We start from the raw sequence: 26,804 nt of genomic DNA, 5'->3' as shown, positions 1-26,804 counted from the left end.
CTCATGTTTGAATCTCCAGGCCCCATGTAGCCAGCTACAGTGATGCAAGTGTGCAATGTAGCACATGCACACAAGGGGGCGCACATGTTTGGAGCTTGTTCTCAGTGGTTGAAGGCCCTGGCACACCCATATTCTCACTCTCTCAAAAACCAAGTATTTTGTTTTTTTTTTTAAAGAACTAAATGATACAAGCTATGCTGGTAGAGCCATGATGGGATTATATCAGTAGCCAGATAACAGACGTTCGAGACACTTAAAAACATAATAGCACATATCAAAACAGCACACTGTTAAAAGAGGGTAATTAATGAAATTAGACAGCATCTATAGCAGGACACAACACATCCAAGATTTCAGGAGCAAAGAAAGTGACACTTAGAGAAAAACACTGAAGCATCTAATGATTCAAAGAGAACCCAAGACAGACCTCAAGCCCAGAATCCACACTTCTGCCTTCCACAAGTAGGAAAGGTACCGGGAATGTGGCTAAGTCAGTGAAGTGTTTACCTCGCCTGCGCAAAGTGCTGGGTTTCATCCCTTGGACCACAAGGACTGGTGGTGGTGGGATATGCCTGGAATCCCAGCTCTCAGGAGGTGGAGCCAGGAGGATCAGAAGCTCAAGGTCATCCTTGGCTACAGAGTGAGGTCAAGGCCAGTTTGGAATACAAAAGACCCTGTTTCAATACGAAGTAGAGAAAGCTGGGTGTGGTGGTACACACCTGTCATCCAACACTCAGAAGGCAGGGAGGCCACAAGGCTGGGAGGTTGAGGCCGGCCTGGGCGATACAGTGAGAGCTGTCCTCAAAAGAAAGGAGAGAGGGGCTGGAGAAGATGGCTTAGTGGTTAAGGCATCTGCCTGCAAAGCCAAAGGACCCCTCCCTGTTCAATTCCCCAGGACCCGCGTAAGCCAGATGCACAAGGTGGCGCAGGCATCTGGAGTTCATTTGCAGTGGCTGGAGGCCCTGGCGCGTCCATTTTCTCCTTCTACTTCTCTACCTCTCTCTCTCCCAAATAAATAAATGAAGTTAAAAAAATAAAAGGAGAGAAAGAAGAAGAAAAAAACAAAACAAAACAAAAGGAAGGACAGAATAAGAAGAAGCTAACATCATTGGGTGTGGTAGCGCACACCTGTAATCCCAGAACCTTCAGGTACGAGCCCACGCTCACCACCCATCTCGAAGAGAAACACATGGGGCCTTCAGGTACGGGAACACGCTCACCACCCACCGCGAGGAGACACACACATGTGGCCTGCAGGTGTGAGAACATGCTTATCACCCACCACGAGGAGACACACACACGGCCTTCAGGTATGAGCACATGCTCATCACCCACCACAAAGAGACACACACACACAGCCTTCAGGTACGGGAACATGGTCACCACCCACCGCGAGGAGACACACATACGTGGCCTGCAGGTACGAGAACATGCTTATCACATGTGGCCTGCAGGTATGTGAACACACCACCCATCATGAGAGGCAGCAGGTCAAACAACATCAAGGGGCTGAGGAGATGGTGGGGGACAAAATACCCAATAAGAAGCAGCTCGGAAGGGAAAGGTTACTCTCAGCAGAGTCCGTCTCGGAGAGAAGACACGCCAGGGGAGGGAAAGCAGTGTCACTGCTTCCTATCAATGGGAGGAAGTGGAGCGAATGCTGGTGCCCAGCTCGCTTTCAGGTTTGGATGCAAACCAAGACCCCAGTCCACGTTATGCACTGCCCACAGTAGGGTGGGCCTTTCCTACACAATTAATCCATTCTAGAAAATCCACAACGGACATGCTAAGAGATTTCTTTCCATGGTGACTCAAAATCCTGTCAGGGTGACAACCAGATATTATCCATCACAAGTCCACCGCTTGTCAACCTCAAACCTAACGTTGAAAACTAATTTGTTTGCATGCATGCATGCACTGTGGCAAGTGTGGAGGTGGCACCAGCATCTCGTGCCAAGATCAAATGCCTGTCTGGCTGTATGTGGGTGGCTAGGGAATTGAACCTGGGCCCTCTGACTTTGCAACTAAGTGCTGCCTTTAACCACTAAGTGATCTCCCTGTGCCCAAGGTAACACTTTCAAGCCACAACTTTCCACCCCTTGTCTCTACAGGGTCATCGCCACTTCATAATGCAGAACGTATCCAGTCAAACTTCAAAAACTCCCATAGTCTTCAACAGTCGTAACACTGCTCAATAGTGTAAAAGCAGAGGCTCTTCTGAAACTGGGGCACACTTTAGAAAAAGATTTTATGAGAGAGAGAGAATGAATTGGCACACCAGGGCCTCTGGCCCCTGCAAATGAACTCCAGACATGTGTACCACTTTGTGTGCATGTGCGACCTTGCACATATATCAAGTTGTATGTCTGACTTATGTGGGCTCTGGGGAGTCAAATATGGGTCCTTAGGCTTTGCAGGCAAGTACCTTAAGTGCTGAGCCATCTCTCCAGCCCATGGGGCACACTTTTAACTGTGAGCTCCTATAGCATCAGAAAACAAGTTACCTACTTCAACAGGCATTAGCACAAACTGAACGTTCCCATTCCAAAAGGGAAGGAGGAAGGCATAACAAGGCATGATCAGACCAAAGCAGGGATTCATGACCAAGTCTAGGCTCTAAAGAACTTGGGCAGCTCGCTCCATCCCTCCAGCTGTGTTGCCTTGTAACCCCTCCCACAAGCCAACTCCTTCCCAAGCCCACTTTTCTTGACAGATGTCCCTTAGTTCCAGCATCTAACACCTTGAAGTCTCCACTCCAACTTAGGGCTCACCTTCACAGCTTCATGAAGCCCCATGATAGGATAAGCCTACAAGATCCACCTTTTTCTTGGCCTTCTGATTGTTTAAACTCCCACCAGAAGGGCCTACTAAGCTCTGTCTACAGCACTGTAAGAATTCTCTAGCCCAAAGTCCCAAATGCTTCCATATTCCTCCCACAACCCAGTTCTAAAAGACTAAAAACCACATGGTTAGGTTTGCTGCAGCAATAGTCCCGCTGCTTGGCACCAATTTTCTGTATCAACTAATTTGTCATAGTCGGCAAAATACTCAATCAGACACATCTTAGGGAAGAGCAGGTTCGAGTCCCTCCTGGCTGGGGAGGCACGGAAGGGGAGGACAGCAGTTGCATATCATCACATCAGCAGGAAGGAACAGAGCAGGGAGAATGTGGCACTGCCCTACATTTGGATTCCTTCCTCCATCAAGTAATCTAATTTATAAAATCCCTAACAGACACACCAAGAGGTTTGTTTCCATGGTGATTCCAAACCCTGTCAAGTTGACAACCAGAGATCCACTGTCATGATGGTTAAAAACACTTGCTATGTAAGCCTGCCGATTGAAGTTCAGGTCCCTGAAATCTTTCTAGAGCTCGATGTGTGGCGGTGCACACATCTGTATCCCAGCATGCCTATGGCAATGGGAGGTGGAGACGGGAGAATCCCCAGTGCCCGTGTAAACCACATGCACAAGGGAATGCAGGCATCTGGAGTTTATTTGCAGTGTTTGGATACCCAGGTGCACCCATTCTCTCTATCTGACTCTCTCTCTGTCTCTCTCTCTCTCACACACATTAGATGCATAAAATTTTTTTTTAAAGGCTGAAACTTGCAAGTGCTGATGAGGAAGGAGAACAAGGATGTCGGGGACAGGGACAGGGACGTCGGAGCTCCCTCACAACTGTCAAGGGGAGCACAAATCAGTATGGCAAACATTAGAGCAAACAGGACTACCATGTGACCCATTATCCTGATATTGGACACCCCCCCACCCGACAGAAGGACACATCCTCACCAGGGTAAAGGGCACTTCTGAGGACATCACTGTGGTGTGGAAGGCTGAAAGCCTTTCCCTGAGGACCAGCAACGGGACAAAGTCTGCTTTCACTATCTCTAATCAACTGATCACCACAACAATTAGATAAGACAGAAAAACAAAAGGCATCCATGTGGACTCTAAAAGCAGCAGCTCCAGTCACAGATGACACACAAGCATGTCCAATTAGCTACAGCAGAGAACCCCTGTGAAGAGCCACAGACGGCAGCATGCAGAAGCCCAGCTTACTTCACACACGAGCAGTGAGCACACGGACAGTTAGGGCTCCACCTGAAGTAGTGTCAATGAGGAGCAAATGCTTAGAGACACATCGGTTCAAGGAAGCCTGAGATTGATTATCCCTTGAGCATTACCAAAAAGAACTAAGAGCCGGGTGTGGTGGCTCACACCTTTAATCCCAGCACTTGGGAGGCAGAGGTAGGAGGATAGCTGTGAGTTCGAGGCCACCCTGAGACTACAGAGTGAATTCCAGGTCAGCCTGGACCAGAGTGAGATCCTACCTCGAAAAATGAAACACCAAAACCAAAAGCCACAGTGATCACGGGGGGCTTAAATGGGATGGCCCCAGCAGCACTGTGCTGAATTGAAGATGTGTCAAAATTTGAAATGCTGATAAGCCCTAGGGGGAAACTACTACTGTTGTCTGGAAAATTGCATATATTACAACCACCAAATTGCTCTCTAAATACTTGTTTATGCCTATAAGTGCTACTTTCTCTTTGTGTTAGAAAAGCTTCTCTTTTCAGACGGCGGTGACCACTAGGGTGACTCAACAATGGCCAAAGTGCTGAGAAGAAGTGACAGTGGAATGTTCATCACCGAGACATTTCTACCACACCCTCCAAGGCTCATAAATCATTGCGGAAGAGGTGGCAGAAAAAAATCTAAGAGGCAAAGAGAGGGGAGGGCTTCTTACAATACTGTCTTCCAGACACAAAGTGGCCATGGTATTCACGACTTTAGCTAATTTGTGACCTACAAAGCCTGCTGGCCCAGGTATGATTTCCCAGGACCTATGTAAGCCAGATGCACAAAGTGGCCCCTGTGTCTGGAATTCGTTAGCAGGAGGCCCTGTCATGTTCATTTTCTCTTTCTTTAATAAACAAGTATTTAAAAAAAAAGAGAGAGAGACTAATTAGGAAAAAAGAAGAAGGGGTTCAGTGGAGGGGATTTGGGAAGGGAAAAGGGAGAGTGTTAGGAGGGAATTATGATCATGGGATAGTGTCTGTATTTATGGAAGTTGTCAATAACGAGGTAACAAAATAAACAAATGAAATGAAATGGTAGAGCATGCTGACGGACAGCAGACAAACAGGGTTGGGTAGAAGAGCAGAAGGACAGGGACGGGGTGCGTGTAAAGGTTGAGCAGACCTAGGAGTGGATGGGGTCCTTCATACTGAGGGGGTGTCCACAGCACACACAAACCCACAGGAGCTGCCAATCCCCAAGCTGCAGACTGGAAGAGATTCCTTTGGAAAGGAAAAGGACAGGCTGCTCTCACTGCTGCTGCGCAACTAATTGCCTTACGTGATTAAAAATCATAGGATGGGGGGCTGAAGAGATGGCTCAGAAGTTAAAGGCACTTGCTTGCAAAGCCCAGTGACCTGGGGCTCAATTCCCTACGAACCATGAAAAGCCAGATGGGCAAAGCTGTATAGGCACCTGTAGGTTGTTTGCAGAGGCAGGCGGACCTGTCTCTTTCTTCCTCTAACACATATATTTTTTTAAAATTATAAAATGGGGCTGGGGAGATGAATTAGTGGGCAAAGTCCTGAGTTCAATCCCAAGATCCAATATAAAAAAGCTGGAGGGCTGAAGAGATGCCTCAGCACTTAAGGCATTTGCCTGCAAAGCCTAAAAACTTGGGTTCCCTTCCCCTGTATCCATGTAAAGCCCGATGTACAAAGTGGCACATGCATCTGAAGTTCGTTTGCGGTGGCTGGAGGCCGTGGTGCACCCATTCTCTGTCTCTCTACACTTGCAAATGAATAAATAAATAAATTGATTACAAAAGCTGGGTAAGGTGGAACACGCCTGTAGTCCCCTTGCTGGGGAGGCAAACAGAAACCATCGCTTGGGGTTGTTCACTAGCCAGCCAGTGTAGCCTAAGCAGAGACTCTGTCTCGTTAAAGGCGGATGACACCTGAGGAAAATCAGCACACAAGGTTGACCTCTGGCCGCCGCATGTATACACATGAACACGTATGTATACTCTCACAGACAATACATACACACAGATAAAATGCACAGAAAAAAAAAAGACAGCTTTAATAGCTGAAGTCATGAAGGATCCAGTTGCGAAGCCCAACTCTTTTATGGCAGCCATCACACGTACATGTTCCACGTGAGCTGGGTCAGGGACGGGCTGTACTGGGGAGGGGGAAGGGATGTCAGTTACGGAGCTGGGACTCAATAGCTGACAGAAGCAAGTTAGAGAGAAGGTCACGCAGTTCAGAGGGCTCAGTCCAGTGCAGAGGAGAAGGCTTGGTGGCTGGAGTGGTTCACCTTGTGGCCCGGGAGCTTGTGGAAGGTCAGGATACGGGAAACTCGGGCTAGAAGCATGTGCAATGCCTGGCCCTCGTGGCCCAGTCCTAAGGGCTCTACACATTCCTCCAACAGGGCCACCAGTGGTGATCTGGGGCTGACTTTGTGAGCCCGTGGGGGCGTTTCACACAAACCGTCTCAAGAGTGGAGTGGGAGGAGTGTGGTCCCTCAAGTCCTCAGGATGGGGGTGTGGTGACAGTGACAGGACGACTGTCTACGCGGCTCCCCGCTCTTCGGGAAGTCTAAGGATGAGGCACTGGGTCTCGGGCCTGGCTCTCTGATGGATGACTGGGCTGGCCCCACTGGAAGATGAATTCACTCTACTGTTTGGAAACCAGGCTTCACCGGAGTGCCTCCAAAACCTGCACCAGATCCTGCGAGAAGGCAGAACACGCTCAAGTCCAGGCCAGGAAGCAGAAGTAAAAGCACAGCAGCTCTGGTGGACTGCAATCCTGGTGACTGGTGCTGGGGAGAGCAAGAGGCTGCCGCCGTCACCTTCGAATGTGGAGTGAACCAGACTCCAGGCAGCAAGCAGGCGACCAGGACACAGCACAACAGAGCACCACACAGAGCAGAAGGGTGTCTGAAGAGAACAGTGGTGACAAGTGCACTTAAGAGTGATCTCTCAGAATGCTGCTAAAACAAGACTATAAGAATTCTCCCTTTCCCAAGCCCTGAAGACAGAACACAGGAGGGACTATGTACATATATGTCCCTTGTCCATCTGCTCACAACTTCTAGGTTGGCCTAGAGATGCCTCTGTTGTGAGCATTTTGACTGATTGCACTTCTCTAGATGTTTATGGTGCTACTTGATATTTCAGGCTGGTTAAGATTCAGTAGTTTGTGACATGACCTCTAGCCTCCACCTCTTGGTGCTGGGATTATTGGTGTGGTTGCTGGTTTGGAGGTCATCAATGAACCCTTGATGGGAGGTGGCACTCCCGTGATAGTCTCAGTGGCCACTGGCTCCACAGTGGTGGTCCCATTTCATCTTGACACAATCCTCTGCATACCTGTCAGATTTGCTACCACAGTAGCCATTTTATGAATATTCCCCACCAGTCAAAAAGCCTTGTGTTCAGTATACCCCTCTATTTTCTTTTCTCAGCCTATTTCATTGCTCATTACTTCCTTCTTTGCCTTGGTGCGAGATGTCCTGGGGTTCTGTGCTGGCAGCGCCTGGTGCAGAGCTAGCAGAGCCTGAGGGGATGATGAGTGCCTTTGCAAGGTCGCTTTCCCGTGCTCATCCTTCCTTGCATAGTTCCCTTGGATACACAGGTGGCTCAGAAGCATGCTGATAATTTTCACAAGACCAGATTTTTCTGTTACTGACTTCTAGTTGGAGCACTGAGTGGCCAGAGAACAAGCTCTGCGTGCACTGTTGACGTCCGGTGGAGTTCACCGTGTGCAGAGAACTAACTGCGTGCACTGTTGACGTCCGGTGGAGTTCACTGTGTGGCCAGAGAATACTCTGCCTTGAGCATTTGGGTTTATTTGATGACTGAAAAATGGCTGCTTGTGGGGAATGTTCCAGATGTATCTGGAGGACTTGGCTCACACTGACTGGACCTGGTGGATGGGTATAACTGGTTCCATATCCAGTTGTTTTACTACCTGCAGAATCGTGCTAGAGGTCTCAGCTGCTGGGTGAGATCTGCCTATCCACCTCATGTGGCCCACGATCACAGGGAGTGGTAGGAGCTCTAACCATGCACCCAACACAGGGTACAGGATGAACCTGTCCCATCTTCTGATGTCTGCGATGCAGGTGGACCCTGAACCTCCTGAACCTCTGGGCAAGACCAGAAAATACTCTTCAAAGAGCATTGGGCCAGGACAAGAAACCTGAAGATGCCAACGGTGAGAGCAGCTGGCAAATGGCCCAGCCAGGCTCGCCAAGTGAGGTCACACCAGTGAGCCCACCCAGACAAAGGACTCCCTCAGTTCACTGGAGCTCATTCCTAAGGACACACAGATGTGACGAGAGGGTGCAAGGAGGGGTCACAGAGTATCCCACTGCCCCCTGAGGAGAGCCAATGTCTCTAGCTAGGGTAACGCTCAGCCCTCAGAGCCTGGGGAATGCTGGTGCAGGGTGGGGCCCAGCAGCTGTGAGCACAGCTAGGATTGGAGGGGCTGCGGAGTGTGACTAACAGGAGCCAACCCAGACAGAAGAGCCCCTGGCACTGCCACAGGTCCACCCAGCTGCTAAATCCACAGGCATTTAGGATTTTCTGGGGCTGCTGTCTGACAGCAGAAGTAACGAGCGCATATTTGTTCCAGGCGAAAGGCCTTCAGCTGCTGCCACTTAGCTCTGCACTGCCGCTTCCCAGCCAAGAAGGACGGGTGACACTGTGGGTGTGCACGGCTCATGGAACTACACACGTGAGCAGGGCTGTGGACTACCCATTTTCCCAGTGCCCAGCATGGCAGCCCCTGCCCACCCTCTGCGGACTGGACTCAGTGCTGAGGGTCACAGCTGTGAGTAGCGGGCAGGCTGGCCGGGGCAGGGCCCTCAAGTCTTCCTCTGAGACAGGCACTTCCAAAGCAGCTCTGCAGGAAAGACACTTCACAATGGGGAGGTGGCTCAAAGGCAGAGGTGGACCCTTGTTCAAAGAGAGTGCCTTTGCTAAGTCTCTCCCGACCTCTGCCTGGCTGCAGGAGAGCACACCATGACACACGGGTTCAGGCCACCAGTGTCCCCTCTGGGGGGAGCTGGGGTCTGAAGGCACAGATCCTCGGTGATGGCCTTCAGCGGGCCAAGACCGTCCCCAAGCCAGAGGGAGTCACTTTGAGATGCACTGAAAGCTCCGGTGACAGTGGGGAACTGAGGCACAATGACAACGGCACACACAGCTGACATGCACCTGCCGTGAGTCTGTTACAGCTGGAAGGCAGGGACAAATGGGACCAGAAGGGAAATGCCAGTGAGGACAGGTTGCTTGCAGGCATGAGGCCACCCCTGCGGACAAGGGCGGGAACAGAGAGCTCACAGCGAAGCTAGGTACTTTTTATTTTTTCACAAGAGAGAGAGAGAGAATTAGCACGCCAGGGCCTTCACCACTGCAAATGAACTTGACATGTGTGCCACCTTGTGCGCATGCACCACCTGTGTGTGTGTGCGCGCGCGCACGTGTGTGTCACCTTGCACATCTGGCTTACATGGGCACTGGGGAGTCGAACTTGGGTCCTTCGGTTTTGCAGGCAAGTACCTTAACTCCACCTCTTATTTTGTTTTTGAGGTAGGATTTCATTCTAGACCAGGCTGGCCTCAAACTCAGTGATCCTCTTACCTCTGCCTGGGATCAAAGGCATGTGGCACCATGCCCAGCAAGAATCATGGTTTCTACTGTGTGCCCCGATCAAGTCCACCAGGTGGAGGCCCAGCTCACCCCAGGTTCCCTGTCGCACGTAAGTCAAGACCCAAGCAGCTACCCAGAAGCTGGCAGCCGGGAGCACAGGCGGCCCTCCGCTGTCCTGGGCTGGAAGGGGGAAGCGCTCACACATGAGAAGCGGCAGTGCCTCCCACACAGCCTGCAACTGCACACTGCGACGGAGCCAGCTCGTCACCATGGCTGCCTGCGCTTGCCAAGGACACGGGAGGGACAGGAGGCTTTGATCTCAGTGTGGAAGAGGTCCTTTGTGTGCAAAGAAAAAGGAAGAGAAGGCGGGGGACGTGCACACCCCAGGTAAACACATGCAGAGGCCAGAGGAGGCTGGATGCCTTGTTTCCTAGAGATGGAGTCTCTCACTGAATCTGGCGCTCCTTGTTTTTCTACTAGACTGGTTGACCAGCAAGCCCCGGCAATCCTCTTGTCTCTGGCCTCCTCAGGGCTGGGGCTGCAGGCAGGAATGGCCATGCCTGGCTCTTAACCTGGGCACTGGGAATGTAACAGAGGTCTTCATGCTTGAACAGCAAGCACTCTTACTCTCTGAGCCATCTCCCTAGACCAAATTTAAAAAAAAAATCAATTGTTATTTATTTGACAGAAGGGGGGGGGGGAGAGAGAGAGGGAGGGAGGGAGAGAGAGAGAGAGAGAGAGAGAGAGAGAGAGAGGGAGAGAATGGGAGCACCAGAACCTCCAGCCACAGCAAACAAACTCATGCGCCACCTGTGCATCTTGTCTACATGGGTCCTGGGGAATCAAACCTAGGTCCTTTAGCTTTGCAGGCAAGTGCCTTAACCACTAAGCTATCTCTTCAGCCCCCTAAAAAAATTCTACATCAACAAAACTGATGTCAATTTCCCAAAACCTGACAAGCTCAGGCTGCAGGGAGGAGAGGCCCACAGAGACCAGAGTGGCCATGAGAGGAGGGAGCAGAGGCCCTGGCCCTGTGCAGTCGTGGTGAGCCCAAGGCTATAACTGTCTACACCCAAATTCAATCCCTCTGCCCACCTGCTGATGAAGTGGTTCCCAGGGGCTGGGGACATAGGGCCACCTGCCTGGGGCAAAACACAACATCCTGCTGTGTGAGGCACCGACTGGGCCAGCATCTCCTGCAGCAGGCAGGGAAATTCGTATGCCCATACTGTCCTCAGCTGTGTGCCTCAAGGTCTAACTCACATGCCCTGGTCTCGCTCTCGGAGTGCCCAGCTGTGCATGTGCCGTGGGGTCCCTTATCGCAGAATGGAAGGGCCGCACAAGGGAGGAATCTCTGCCCAGATGTGGCCTCTTCAGCCAGGACAGGTCTCACTGCAAACGCTCTCCCAGCCTCACCCGGCAGCCAGTGATGGCTGACTGCAAATCGGATCATGGTGCTCTTCTGTTTTAAAACACCAGAGGCTTCCTGCCACTCACAGGACAAAACCCAGCCACCATCCTGGGCTGTGCTGGGGAGCAGTAGCTGCTCCTCTGGCACAGATGTGGATACTGCGGGGGGGGGGGGTGGGCAGGGGGAGCCAGGCTCCAGCTCTTACCACACTGTTGCACGGCTCCACCTGTAATTACCCAGCCACGAGTCCCTGTGAATAATGGCCCCCAAGTCCCCGTTAAGCTGTGAAGTGATGGTGACAGCAGGCATCTCTGTTCACCACTCCGTCATCCTCCCGGCCCGGCTCTGCCAGTGCCCACGGCAGACACCATGTCAGAAGGAATGGAAACAAACAGCCCTGAGCCTGGCAGTCCCCAGAGAGTTACCGACAAGCCCAGGGCCCTGTGTGAGAAGTTCTTTGGAAATGAGAGGACACCTCCAACTGAAAAGGGAGCCTTACTGTCATTTCCCCAAACACTTGCTGGCTCAGCAGGCCAGAGGCAACATGTGGCTTTTCTTACTTTTATCTGCTCTCACCCTAGCTCTGTGCCATTGCACCAAGGAGCCACGTGGGTATCTATACGGCTGTGTTGGCCTTGGGGCCCACCTGCCCTCACCTGCCAGCAACAGCTCCTGGACACAATGTTCCTGGCCTACAGGCGTGTGCAAGCAGAGGTCTCGCAGGGTGCGACTGCCCTGTTCTACTCGCTCTGCAATGCATGGTTACCATCGCCCACCAACGACCAGGCGAGGGTGGCAGCGCCAGATGTCAGGACAGCCGCGCCAATGTGGTGTTGGGGAGAACCGGGAAGGGCAGTTCAGAGCTCATCTCAAGTCGCTGGGTGTCTTACGTAAAGACACCACATGTCTCAGGGCACGAGGAACAGCAAACGAAGAAGGGCCCTGTAGTGTCTGCTTACTGACAAACCCGGGCTCTGGGCAAGGAGAGGACAAGGGAAACCTGAGGGAAGGCAGAAAGAAGCCTCCAGTTGTGCACAGAAGGTCCCCGCGGGCATGCTGGGAACCCGCCTGCTGCTTCTGTGAGGAATTCTCTGAAGGATGCTTTGCCTCAACACAGCACCGCCCATGGGCCCCCCATGGCTGCCTCCGGAGCTGGCGCACGTGCAAAGGGGCTGGTCTAGTGGTTCCTGATGCTGGCAACAAAGGCAGCTCATGAGCCCCTGACGCCCTGATGGGAGTGGCCACTCCTCTAGAGCAAGGAGGATGTCTGCTGGGAAGGGACACTGGAAATGACCCAGCCTGGCGGAAATAAGCATCTCAAAAAGTGGAGATCAGGGGACAGAATGTGGGTGAAATAAATGCCTTTGGGGAGGCTGGGCCTGGCCAGACTGGCTGCTACAGAATGAGAGCGAGGGAGGGCGTACCTGAGCGCGTCCACTTCCTCTCTGCGGAACAGGAAGCACGCCTCACCAGCGCTGGGGTGTGATTTGAGCATCTTCACCTCCATCTCCAGCTATGGGAGAGCACAGGACCAAGGTCAGCAGGTACAGGGGTCGTGGCCCAGGCATGCCCATCCCAGAAGCCCTGAAGCCAGGATCCAAACGTCGCCAGACCCCAGGAAGGTTCTTACCCCATGCTGGGAGCCAGGGGAAGAGGGCTGTTTGCTGGCCATCCTGAGCTTGGAATGGCCAGGCCATAGGCCTGCTACGTTGTGCCAACACTGCCCTTTCTTTCCCTGGCACTACTGTCTACAGATTGGCTGAAGACAGTGTTTGGGGGCCTGCTGAAGAGAGCTGCCGGGACCTCTGGCACAGAGAATGCCTCACACTCACAGAACAGCGTCATTTAGATGGAGCGGCACAAGTGGCCTGTGGAGGGCAGGTGTGCAAGATGTTCTAGAGCACCTGCTAGGAAGGGTGTGGCAGGGACCCAGGCTTTACAAGCTTTAGAGAGCGCAGGGCACAGAGCACACAACTGGGCTTCATCAGGCGGGCCTGGAGGAAAGTGGCCCTGCTGGACCAATGGCTTCCTAGTCACCTTGCAACACTCAGCCAAGCAGACCCCTGCTGCTCAGGTGTCCCCGAGCCTCCCTCCAACAGAGACTGGCTATGGCAGGAAATGCTGGCCCTCCCCAGGGACCGCAGGTCAGCGTCACAGCCTGCCGCCGAGGCACCAGCCACCCACACGGCTTTTCTGGAGTCGGTACGGATGATGCCCAGTTTTCTAGGAAAATATACTCTATTTCTGGTGTTTCTATTTATTAAAGGAAGGGGTAATATAATTCATAATTCTTTTGACAGCCTTCATGTGGAAACCATATTCCTTTCGTTTTTTTAATCTGTCGTTTAGCTTACAGTGTAGGCACGACACACGGTGAGCCTTGAGCCTTGCATGTGCAGCCTGCGCGTTTCTCAGTCCTGCCCTCCCTTATTCCCATCCCTGCCCTCTCCTTTTCTACCCTTCTCGTTCTGTCTCCTTGTGATACTGAAGACTGGGCCTGGGGCCTGTGCTTGCTAAGAAAGCACTCTTCTATGAGTCACATCACCTGCTGCTTTTCTGTTATTCATTTATTTTTGAGCTATGTTGACCAGCATGGCTTTGAACTCCAGACCCTGCAGCCTGAGCCTCCTCAGTGGCTGGTGTAACAGGTGCCATCACACCTGGTATAACCTGATGTATTGGTAAACTGTCAAGCCCTGTTACTGTTTGTTGACAGCTGACCCTGGGAACTGGGCAACCCTAACCCCCACCCCCCCACACACAAGCATGTCTGCAGCCCAAAGGCTGAAAACACTACCACCTTGAGAGCACCTAGAGGCTAAACCAGTTGCTAGGTAACTGGCTGTAGGTCACTATTGTCCATCCCATGGTATATAAACACCTGTGGTGTGTTTTGCTTGTAGGATGGAGAGAAACTAAGCTGAACTGAATAGGAATTGTCTTCTCTGACGGCTACCTTACTTCATGCCGCAAGGCACTGTGTGAGCTGCTGTGAGACAAAAGCCATCCACAGCCCCACCCAGCTGTGCGTCTTGTACATTTCAAAACTAACCAGTCAAGCAAGATACTGGTGCAAAAGTGGCATGAATGTTATGGGAGTAACCAACAGATTTCTGGTTAGATTTGAAGCCCACTTCACAGGAAAAATTTCACACCTGGTATGTAAGCCTGGCCAAAAGCCCATGGCTAAGCACAAGGGCCCTACAGAGGAACTACTACTGTGGTTATGCATGTCCAAGTGCTTTCTAAATGTCCATATATGGGGCTGGAGAGATGGCTTAGTGGTTAAGGTGCTTGCCAACAAAACCAAAGGACCCAGGTTAAATTCTCCAAGACCCAAGTAAGCCAGATGCACATGGTGGTGCATGTGTCTGGAGTTCGTTTGTGTGCCCAATCTCTCTCTCTCTCTCCCTCTTCCTCTCTGTCTCTCTCTCTCAAGCAAATAGATAAATAAAAATAAATATCTATATGTGTTCTCATAAGAGTAATGCTACTTGAAGCCTTAATCCTAGAAGTGTCCTTGTACAATGGCCAATGGTCATGGCACAGATGCACAGTTGGCTGAATGGCTGAGAATGAGTGACCACTGCGGGCTCAGCTTCAAACAGGGGACATCTAGGCCAGCCTCTCCCAGGCTCAGGAACCCCATGAAAGAGGGAAAGAAAGAATGCAAGAGCAGTAGGATGAGGAGGAGGGCAGCAAATCCATGTCTTCAGGATAGGACATGGTTCTTACACTCATGAACTCACAGCAGCTGTGGTTTCCTGCACAAGAACCAGTCAACGGGGGAAGGGCCCAAAAGACCCGGCACCTCCCAGAGCAGCTAATGGCAGCAAATGGTTAGTGGGAGGGGGAATCAGGTTCAGCCGTGGTGTGGCCACTGGCCAATGGCCAATTCCGCTGTCACCTCCTAGCAGCCAGCTCCTGCTGGGCGTTCTTCTACGCTGCTTCCCTGTCTCTTTCCTGTGGCCTTGTCTACACATGTGTTGGGATCTGTACTGCTCGCCCCAGGTGACTCCTGTTAGATCCGGCCCTGTGCCCAGGGTTACCAAGGTCCTTGTGCTTTCCTCTGGTCCAGTCAGGTCCACAGCTTCCACCAGTGAGCATGAGCTATCTTCCGGCCAGTTAAGCCTGTCCTGTTTCTGCCCCAGGGGTGTGGGACCGCCCAGCATCTCCCTGTGCACTCAGGACTGCTCGAAAACCCCTCTGTGGAATGCTCCCCAGAAAGGGAAGGGTTTCCCCCCCCCCCAGCAAGCTGATTTCCTGAGCATTCCTTCCTTGGGGACACTTAACTCTGTCCTCCACAGGGGGCCACCTGCCTCTGGCTGGCAGCATCAATTGAACACGACTTCTGCTTTGCCAAAACACTAAGTTTGCCACTTAAAAATTTTTTTTCTTAGCTTCCGGTTAAGATGGCGGCCTAGGTACCACGCCAAAGCAGCCTAGGGGGGAAAAAGACCAAAAAAAATCAGCAAAATACACACTTTTACTAAAAAGTGAGGTGTATAGGAAGTTGAGGCGGCAGCGGAGAAGTAGAAGAGTTATAGAGCATCCAGAGCCTGCACAGGTGGAAAAGCGGCTCCGGCAGCTCGGCCGCGGCGCAGAAGAAAGCCGCCAGTCTCTCGGCTCGAGCCGCAGGAGAAGCCAGGTGCGGGATTTTCCCCTCACACCGCGCTCTCCGCAACTCGGGAAACGTGAGGGGAGAGCGGCAGCGAGCAACGGAGGAGAAGACCGCGAGGTAGAAGAACACGTGAAGCAGTGAGAGATCCAGAGCAGCCGCGGCTCCCTCCCCTCCCCCAACGCCTGAACCCAGCTCCAGCGAACACAGCAGCGGCCTGGGACCCGGCCACGCCAACTTGGGCTGACAGCGGGACCCAAGCAGGAGCAGAGTTCGGCAGCAACTTCAGTGGCTCCAGCACCGGTACCAGCGGCCCCAGCAGCAGCGGACCCAGGAGCGGCAGCGGCGGCAGATCCCGCAGCAGCGGCGGCTTCGGGGGGAGCAGCGGTGGTGGACACGGCAGCGGCAGCTTCAGCAGCAGTGATGGCCCCGGTGGTGGCAGCTACGGCAGCAGCAGAGGCAGCAGCAGCGACTCGGTTTGCCCCATAGGAAAAGCAAGTGCCCAGCTCCAGAAATCAGAACAGCAGCCCGACGACCCAGGCAGCAACTTGACTGAGACCAAAATCACCCAAGGTAACTGGGATTGCACCAGGGAAGGGTCTCACTTGGTCACAAGCTGACTTGGATCCCTCAACAGACCAGAAATCTAAACCTCTTTGTTGATAGAGGATCTGGTCATTATAATAACTACTCTTGCATACATACTCGGGTCTGTTTTTGATTGAATGTGTACAGTGTTTAGTTAAATTTTAGAATCTACCTGTATTTTATTCCACTCAGCCTGCTTGAATACTCCTATAGCAGGGAAACTCAACCCCTAAGAACATCTTTGTAGATACTCTGAGAGTCTTAAGAGCCACACCTAATACCTTAAGGTCATACCCTGAAAATATACTACATCAAATCAATTGATACAGCTAAGAATACACAGCTAGCTAGAAAATCCAAGCATTAACTTAATCCAAGATGCAAAAATATATACATTATAACACAAGAAACACTAAAAAGCAAGACGATATAAATCCACCTAAAAGTATTAATGCATCAGAAATGTCCTCCAGTGAGAAAGAGTTAGAGGAAATGCCTGAGAAAGAGTTCAAAAGAATAATTATAAATATGTTCAAAGAGGTCAAAGAACACATGAAAACAATCAAAGAAGAAATCAAAGAGGAAATCAAAGAGGAAATCAAAGGAATCAAAGAAGAGGCAGGACACCAATTTAATGAAATAAAGAAGGCAATACAAGACATAAACAGGGAAATAGAAATAATAAAAAAAAAACAGTCAGAATTACTAGCAATGAAGAACACAGTTAATGAAATAAAAAACTCTGTAGAAAATCTCACCAGTAGGATGGATGAGGGAGAGGACAGAATATCTAAGCTAGAAGACCAGGTGGCAGATCTAATATAGTCCAACAAAGAGAAAGACAAACTTATAGAAAAGTATGAGTGGGAATTTCAAGATATTCGGGACACTATGAAAAGATCCAATATAAGAATTCAGGGGATAGTAGAAGGAGAAGAACTCCACTCCAGAGGCATAGTAGGCATCTTCAACAAAATCATAGAGGAAAATTTCCCCCAAATTGGGAAAGAGGTGCCAATACAGATACAGGAAGCCTTTAGAACCCCAGCCAGACAAAACCCAGAAAGAACCTACCTCTCCTCGCCATATTATAATCAAACTTCCAAACACACAAACCAAAGAAAAAATATTGAAAGCAGTTAGAGAGAAAAATCAAGTTACCTACAAAAGCAAGCCCATCAGGATTACAGCAGATTATTCAACACAAACTTTTAAAGCCAGAAGGGCTTGGAGTGATATATTCCAAGTTCTGAAAGATAACAACTGTCAACCAAGGTTACTTTATCCTGCAAAGTTATCCATTCAAATAGATGGAGAAATAAAGACATTCCATGACAAAAGCAGGTTAACGGAGTATTTGAAGACAAAACCAGCTCTACAGAAAATACTTGATAGAATCCTCCATGCTGAACAAAAGGAAAAGCACACATATAAGGAACCTAGAAAAAACAAGCTATACTCAAATACCAGTTAACAGAAGAGAGCACAGGTAGAACCAATAACACACACACACACACACAAAAATGGCAAACATAAATACACACCTTTCAATAATATCTCTTAATATCAACGGTCTCAATGCCCCAACGAAAAGACATAGATTTGCAGACTGGGTTAAAAAGCAGGATCCTACAATTTGTTGTCTCCAAGAAACTCACCTTTCTACAAAGGATAGACATTATCTTAGGGTGAAAGGTTGGAAGATGGTGTTTCAAGCAAATGGGCCTAGAAAACAAGCAGGGGTTGCTATCCTAATATCAGACAGGGTAGACTTTAGTCCGACGTTAGTCAAGAAAGATAAGGAAGGTCACTTTATATTGATTAAGGGCACACTCCAACAGGAGGACATTACAATCCTAAACATATATGCACCTAACATGGGGGCTCCCAAATTCGTCAAACAAACACTATTAGAACTAAGGTCACAGATAACACCAAACACAGTGGTGGTGGGTGACTTTAACACCCCACTCTCATCAATTGACAGGTCATCCAGGGAAAGAATAAACAGAGAGGCATCTGGACTCAATGAGGTCATAGAAGGAATGGACCTAACAGATATATACAGGACATTTCATCCAAAGACTGCAGAATATACATTCTTTTCAGCAGCACATGGAACATTCTCTAAAATAGACCATATATTAGGACACAAAGCAAATCTTAACAAATTCAGGAAAATTGAAATAATTCCTTGCATTCTATCTGACCACAATGGAATTAAACTACAAATCAGTAGCAAGAAAGGCTATAGAACATACACAAAATCATGGAAACTAAACAATACACTACTAAGTGATGAGTGGGTCAATGAAGAAATCAAAAAGGAAATCAAAATTTTATAGAGTCAAATGATAATGAGAACACAACATACCAAAATCTCTGGGACACAATGAAGGCAGTTCTAAGAGGTAAATTTATAGCCTTAAGTGCCTATATTAAGAAATTAGAAAGGTCGCAAGTAAACGACCTAATGCTTCGCCTTAAAGCCTTGGAAAAAGAAGAACAAGGCAAACCAAAAATTAGTAGACGGGAAGAAATAATAAAGATTAGGGCAGAAATTAATGAGATAGAAACAAAAAGAACAATCCAAAGAATTAATGAAACAAAGAGTTGGTTCTTTGAAAGGATAAACAAGATTGATAAACCCTTAGCAAATCTGACCAAAAGAAAGAGAGAAGAGACACAAATTAATAAAATCAGAGATGAACAAGGTAACATCACAACAGATTCCAGAGAAATTCAAAAAATCATAGGGACATACTATAAAAGCATATACTCCACAAAGTATGAAAATCTGAAAGAAATGGATGATTTCCTTGATCTATATGACCTACCGTAAATTAAATCAAAATGAGATTAATCACTTAAATAGACCTATAACAAACATGGAGATCCGAACAGTTATCAATAATCTCCCAACTAAAAAAAGCCCAGGCCCGGATGGATTCACTGCTGAATTTTACCAGACTTTTAAGGAAGAGCTAACACCATTGCTTCTTAAGCTTTTCCAGGAAATAGAAAAAGAAGGAATTCTACCAAACTCCTTCTATGAGGCCAGCATCACCCTGATACCAAAACCAGGCAAAGATAGAACAAAAAAAGAAAATTACAGACCAATCTCCCTCATGAACATAGATGCAAAAATTCTCAACAAAATATTGGCAAACAGAATACAAGAGTATATCAAAAAGATCATTCACCCTGACCAAGTAGGCTTTATCCCAGAGATGCAGGGATGGTTCAACATACGCAAATCTATAAATGTAATACATTATATAAACGGGTTGAAGGACAAAAATCACATGATCATCTCATTAGATGCAGAGAAAGCATTTGACAAAATCCAACATCCCTTCATGATAAAAGTCCTACAGAGACTGGGAATAGAAGGAACATATCTCAATATAATAAAGGCTATTTATGACAAGCCTACAGCCAACACATTACTAAATGGGGAAAAACTGGAAGCTTTTCCACTAAAATCAGGAACAAGACAAGGGTGTCCACTGTCCCCACTTCTATTTAATATAGTTTTGGAAGTCTTGGCTATAGCAATAAGGCAAGAGACACACATAAAAGGGATACAAATTGGAAAGGAAGAAATCAAGTTATCATTATTTGCAGATGACATGATTCTATACATAAAGGACCCTAAAGAGTCTACTAGCAAGCTGTTAGAGCTGATCAAAACGTACAGCAATGTAGCAGGATACAAAATAAATACACAGAAATCAGTAGCCTTCATATATGCTAACAACAAACACACAGAGGATGAAATCAGAGAATCACTCCCATTCACAATTGCATCAAAAAAAAAAAAAATACCTTGGAATAAACCTAACCAAGGAAGTAAAGAATCTATACAATGAGAACTTTAAAACACTCAAGCGAGAAATTGCAGAAGACACTAGAAAGTGGAGAAACATCCCTTGTTCCTGGATTGGAAGAATCAATATCGTGAAAATGGCAATCTTACCTAAAGCAATCTACACATTTAATGCAATCCCCATCAAAATTCCAAAGGCTTTCTTCATGGAAATAGAAAAAACAATCCAAAACTTCATTTGGAATCACAAAAAACCTCGAATATCTAAAATAATACTGAGCAACAAAAAAGAGGCTGGTGGTATCACCATACCTGATTTTAACCTATACTACAGAGCCATAGTAACAAAAACAGCATGGTACTGGCACAAACAAACATGTAGATCAGTGGAACAGAATAGAGGACCCAGATGTAAGCCCAAATAGCTATAGCCACCTGATATTCGATAAAAATGCCAAAGATACTCATTGGAGAAGAGACAGCCTCTTCAGCAAATGGTGTTTTGAAAACTGGATAAATATCTGCAGAAGGATGAAAATAGATTCTTCTCTCTCGCCATGCACAAGAATTAAGTCCAAATGGATTAAAGACCTCAACATCAGACCGGAAACTTTGAAACTGCTAGAGGAAAAAGTAGGGGAAACCCTTCAACATATTGGTCTTGGCAAAGACTTTCTGAATACAACCCCAATTGCTCAGGCAATAAAACCACAGATTAACCACTGGGACCTAATGAAATTACAAAGATTTTGCACCGCAAAGGACACAGTGAAAAAAGCAAAGAGGCAACCTACAGAATGGGAAAAAATCTTCGCCAGCTATATATCTGATAGAGGATTAATATCTAGGATATACAAAGAACTCAGAAAGTTAAATAATAAGGAATCAAACAAGCCAATCAAAAAATGGGCTATGGAGCTAATTAGAGAGTTCTCAAAGGAAGAAATACGAATGGCATATAAGCATCTTAAAAAATGTTCTACGTCACTAGTCATCAGGGAAATGCAGATTAAAACTACATTGAGATTCCATCTCACTCCTGTCAGATTGGCCACCATCATGAAAACAAATGATCATAAATGTTGGCGGGGATGTGGAAAAAAAGGAACCCTTCTGCACTGCTGGTGGGAATGCAATCTGGTCCAGCCATTGTGGAAAACAGTGTGGAGGTTCCCAAAGCAGCTAGAGATTGATCTACCATATGACCCAGCTATAGCGCTCCTAGGCATATATCCAAAGGACTCATCTCATTTCCTTAGAAGTACATGCTCAACCATGTTTATTGCTGCTCAATTTATAATAGCTGGGAAATGGAACCAGCCTAGATGTCCCTCAACTGATGAGTGGATAATGAAGATGTGGTACATTTATACAATGGAGTTCTACTCAGCGGTAAAGAAAAATGAAGTTATGAAATTTGCAGAAAAATGGATGGACCTGGAAAGTATTATACTAAGTCAGGTAACCCAGGCCCAGAAAGCCAAGCGCCACATGTTCTCTCTCATATGTGGATCCTAGCTACAGATGACTGGGCTTCTGCGTGAGAATGAAAATACTTAGTAGCAGAGGCCAGTAAGTTGAAAAGGAGACATAAAGGGTGGAGAAAGGAAGGGAGGAGGCTACTTAATAGGTTGATATTGTATATATGTAATTACAATGATTGTAATGGGGAGGTAATATGATGGAGAATGGAATTTCAAACGGGAAAGTGTGGGGGTGGGAGGGAGGGAATTACCATGGGATATATTTTATAATCATGGAAAATGTTAATAAAAATTAAAAAAAAATTTTCTTGTTTATTTTTATTTATTTATTTGAGAGCAACACAGAGAAAGAGGCAGAGTGAGAGAATGAATGGGCGTGCTAGGGCTTCCAGCCACAGCAAATGAGCAAGATGCACGTGCCCCCTTGTGCATCTGGCTAACATGGATCCAGGGGAATCGAACCTTGAACCGGGATCCTTAGGCTTCACAGGCAAGCGCTTAGCTGCTAAGCCATCTCTCCAGCCCAGTTTGCCACTTTTGTTTCCAGTCTCCTGGTTACTTCTGGATGGGATGCAGGAAGGAGAGGGAGGGGCTGGCTCCCAGCACAGCACTCAGAGCCAACGGCCCTTTCACTTTTATTTGTAACCCCCACACTGACCACCCACTCCAGGATGCTGGGCTCTGCTGGTACAGCGCGGCACACCTAGGAAGCCCGTGCGCCCCCAGGCCTTTCACACTGGAACTAAGCAACAAGCTCCTGAAGTGTGAGGGGAGATGCTGTGACCACACAGGCTGGGTACTCCCGTGGGGGCATGTGGGCACCCCATAAACACATGGCATCTCCATCCTGTCCCTGAAAGGGAGGTAGACCTCCTGATCTTGAGGTTTCCATGGAGGAGGAAACCTGGGTGACAGAGCCAGGCCTATGGCTCAGCTCAGGGCAGGCGCTGGGAAGATGGGTGCCGAACCCTGCTCGGCTCCACTGCCACCCAGGCCTCCTCCCTCCACGGTCAACATAAACCTGCTCTCCCTCCTTACCTCTTCACGTTCTCACCTGCCTCTCCCACATGCCCAGTGGTTGCAGCCCTCCTTTCCCATGTGCATCCCGTACATGCCAACCCCCACCCCATCTCCAGGCCCCTCTTGGGCCAGCCAGGCTCCAGCCTTGTAATGGAAGAAGCATCGCCGCTGGCTCCTTCCAGCCCGCAGGAATGGACGGCGTTTGTCATTAGCTGCTCCGAGGGAAGGATCAACTGAAAGCGCATGAACAGTGCAGCCTGCACCTATTTCACCCTTCAGTGACGTAAACCTGTGCTCTGAGTCAGCTACAAAACACGAAAACACGAAACTAATTGGATTGAGTCTTTGGAGACCCCGCCAACTGCTTCAAACCTCGGGGTCCAATCCAAACCCAAGGCTCCACTAAAAGGATTGCACAAAAGACGGATCTTGGAGGCTTCACCCCCACCCCCGGCAGCGGCGCCTCACTCACGAGGTGAGCAGAGGCAAGCCTCACAGGGCCCTGAGCTCACGAGTGGCGGGCGGTTCACCACCTCGGCCCTGAACAAGACACGGTTCAAATGGAGTCTCCCGAAGGTGGGCGCGGTGGTTCACCATGACAGGGGACTCTTCCTCCGGTGCCCTCCCAGATTCAGACCCATTGCTGGCACTGCTCCAGAGACAGCCTGTACCCAGGAGAAGCACTAAAGCCAGTCCCTGAGAAACAGCGGCGTGTGTCCCTCAGCAGGCTGTGGCTGTGCGCAATGGGGGCAGGGGAGCTGGGTCTCAGGTGCGGGTGGTTCTGGCTCAACACACGTTCACGCAGGTCCTTAGACACAGGCTGACCACTCCCAAGCTGGTGCCAGTGCCCGTGCCCTGCTCCTCGTCTATTGCTACCCGGCCCCACAAGCCTCTGCTGTTGCACAGTCGCAATGTTGCGTCAGTGTCATGGGTCAGAGGGTACGAAACAGCCCCACGGGGCTGTGCTCTTAAGACAGCAGAGTGAGAGGTGGCAGTGGGCCCCTAACTCAGGCAAGTTACATGGATTTTCTGGCCCGCCCCAGGAGTGCTTCAGGAAGAACCCCACAGTGCACAGTAAGGCCAACCAGTCCAGCCGCCCCAAAGCCGAGTGCGTACTGCCAGCTTTGCCTGGAAGAGATGGGGTGCTCACAAGATGACACTGTGCAAACGGTAAGCAGACTTTGGTTGTATTCAGAAGTGAAATGCGGGTGTCACTGAGATGGACTGCAGGCTGCCCCTCAAGAGAGGAGCGAGGAGCAAGGAGCAAGGTGGCCGAGACACCGTGAACCGAGGACCCCTGACACTTCAAGTCAGTTGCCTGCTTTCTGGGCAGCTGGCAGAGAGCATAACCCCAAGCTGCAGCAGAAGCTGGGGTGACAGTGAGATGGCCAGATCGCCAAAGACTGCCAGGAGTCCAGGGCTGCCCCCATGAGAGCGGCACGGCCAGCTCCTTGCTTCTTGCCTGGGCCCCTCTTCTCCACACAGGCCTACGCCAGCTCCTCCTCAGCCCTGAGCCTTCCGTGGCTCTCACACTGAAGCTGCTCACAGATGCTTCCTGACTGAGCAAGGCACAGCCTTTCAGTGGAGACCACAGGCTGCAGCTTAATTTGGGCAATGCATGCTTTGATCCCAGGGGCCATACCTAATTCTACAAAGTGATACCAGAGCAGGAACTGGGCACCTTGCCCTCTCTGCTGGCAGTTCTAATTAATGTGGCCACTGCCGGGCACTAGAGCAGGCATGATTGTCCGTGTGCGTACGCCCATGCCGGATCGTCATTCATTCCCTCGTCAGACACGAGTCTGTCAGGGCCAAGTACACAGACGTTGATGATAGGGCAGGTCCAGTATTTGGAGGGCTTTCAGACGGTGGCCAGCTCTCCAAAGCCCATTGTGGACAGATGCCTTGGGCCTCCTGTGGGGAAGCTGAGATGACAGTGGGAAACCAGGCTGCTCGCTGCTTTTTGGAGAGGGTAGGGAGAGATCTGAAGCTGAGCTCTCTCCGACTGCGGCTCCAGCCTGGAGGATACATGGGCTGCAAGACTTCATGTGGCCAGAGCAGAAGCCATGGGCACCTGGTGCTAAACAAGCTGCTTACTTGAGCTAGAAAGCACCCTAGAGTCCCAGCCCCTCACTCCAAAGGCGAGGGCACAAACGCTGGCAGGCCCTGAGTTGCCACGAGCCAGACGACCAAGCTCCTGAGGGATGAGCTGTGTGGTCAGGGCCAGGAAGCTCAAGACAGGGTATAAGCAGGCAGCCCCAAACGACAGACTTGGGGAAACCCAGCATTTCAGACAGGAAAAAAACCACACACACACACACACAGAAATAAGGCTGCAAGTTGAGCAGGCATGGATGTGAGAGCAGTCCCTCTGCACGGGTGCATGGAGTGCCAGCCCACTTACACGAGGCTTCTGCTCATGTTGGTGGTGGCTGGTGTGGCGTGCGGAGGGGCTGGGGAGAAGTCACGTAGGAAGACGGGGCAGAAGGACGTCACTGGCCACACACGGCAGCAAGAGGAGAAAGATGGTGCTGTGGCTTAAGCACGTGCCAGAGTGCTTGCTGCTGAGTGGCACTGGGTCTCCAGGACAAGGGTGCCTCTGTCTTGAGTTCTTTTGGCCCTCCAGCATGCCAAACACCACTGAGGACCAGGAAGCGCAAGTCAACGCCATCTTCCTCCTGGGCTTCCAGCCTCTAGACCTGAGAGCCGTGGACCACTGAGACACACGGCATGAAGGCCTACGTGACATCACTGAACTGGACACGTTTGCCAGGAGTATGAAAGAGGCTTGGGGCACACCAGCTGGAGGGTCTGCACAGCCCACCCTCCCCATGGAGGGGCCTCACCGGGGCACACTGAGAATGAGGGGAAGGTGAAAACATCACCTGCTGGAGGCAGACAGCCCCCACGGCAGCTCAGCAGGGGCCCACGGGAAGATCCAGCCACGGCAGGAGGCCACTGCCTCAGACTTCTGACTTTCCCCAAACCCACTCATGACATGAACCTGGCTGCAAACAGCTCCTTCTAGCAAGGACATGTTCACACCGGCCGCGAGGACAGGCACCGCAGCGTAGCAGGAAGTGGACTGGCGGCCAAGGCTACAGTATCAGCTCTTGGTTTCCCTGAGTGGACTCCCTGGCAGGCCACCGCACGGCAGGTGCGCCAGCACGAGTGCTCGGGAACCCCGCAGGACAGGCTCAGAGACCACAAGGAGCAGTTCCACCTCAGAGCCATGAGGGCATGACGGGAAACACGAGGCCACGTCGGCAGCTGTGAGCAGGGCAGACACCAGGGGCAGCCCACAGGGCATGGTTACCAGTCGTGAAGAGTGCCTTGCTTCTACTCCGTCCACCTCATTAGCTGGCACTAGCACCGTGAGGAGGGGGTGTCGTCTGCCCTGTCTACGGGGGGTTGGGGCTGGGCCCTGCCAAGATGCCACACCACTCTCGCCTCTGATGAGCCTAAGGTTATGATGTTACACGGGGGCGGGCCACACACTCCCCACCACAGGAGGTCCGCCCGGCCCAAGTTCTTCTCGTCGAGCCACAAGGAGTGTTCTGGAATCTGCCTGTGGACTATTCACTGCTGGCTGAGTCCGGAGCAGCCCCCACAGACGGCAACCGCGGCAGGAGACTGAGGAGAGGGCAGTTGGTGGGGGGCACATGGTCTGGCCAGGCACTGACCCCACCGCCTCCTCTTTCTGCGTCCTGACTCTGGTGAGCTGTGCCCAGCTCTGCTCCCACCTGCCCTGCCATGCCTTACTGCCCATGACACACTCTACACTCTGGAACTGCAAGCCAGGATCAACTCTCGCTCCTTCCCTAAGAAGCTTCTGGTCAGGAACTGTTCGCAGCAAAGAGAGAGAAACCGGCAGACCGGCACAAGGCTCCTCTGGGAGCAAGAAAGCAGGGCCACCAGGAGCTATTAGGGCAAAACGGGGATCAAGGAAAACGACTGCTTAATTACACCGGATGTGGGGGGGTTAATGTCTGTTAAATCAGAAAATAATTCTCCCACTTCTTACTCTCTGAAGTCTATAAAATACTGGAGGACTTTTTATGGTTGTAATCAAAAACCTCATTTCTCCTGCCACTGCTGGCCGTGCCTAATTAGAGTGAGGGATGCTAACGACACCAGCCTGGCCCAGGACATCCTTCCTTGTGATATTAATT

At 50.0% G+C, this 26,804-nt stretch overlaps 1 protein-coding gene across 8 annotated transcripts in view; it reads right to left on the bottom strand.

Moving 5' to 3' along the window:
* The window catches only part of Mad1l1 (mitotic arrest deficient 1 like 1), a 345,185-nt gene that overhangs the window by 94,219 nt on the left and 224,162 nt on the right, over window positions 1-26,804 (bottom strand). For all 8 annotated transcript variants that reach the window (XM_045143912.1, XM_045143914.1, XM_045143911.1 and 5 more), the window contains one exon: window positions 12,518-12,606. In XM_045143912.1, coding sequence (XP_044999847.1) covers window positions 12,518-12,606 — 89 coding nt within the window. The remainder of the gene's footprint in view (window positions 1-12,517; window positions 12,607-26,804) is intronic.

The sequence above is a fragment of the Jaculus jaculus genome, chromosome 2 (genome assembly GCF_020740685.1).
Source record: "Jaculus jaculus isolate mJacJac1 chromosome 2, mJacJac1.mat.Y.cur, whole genome shotgun sequence".
Classification (NCBI taxonomy): domain Eukaryota; kingdom Metazoa; phylum Chordata; class Mammalia; order Rodentia; family Dipodidae; genus Jaculus; species Jaculus jaculus.
Note: the sequence above shows the minus strand (reverse complement) of the source record. Positions and strands in the feature narration are given on the sequence as shown.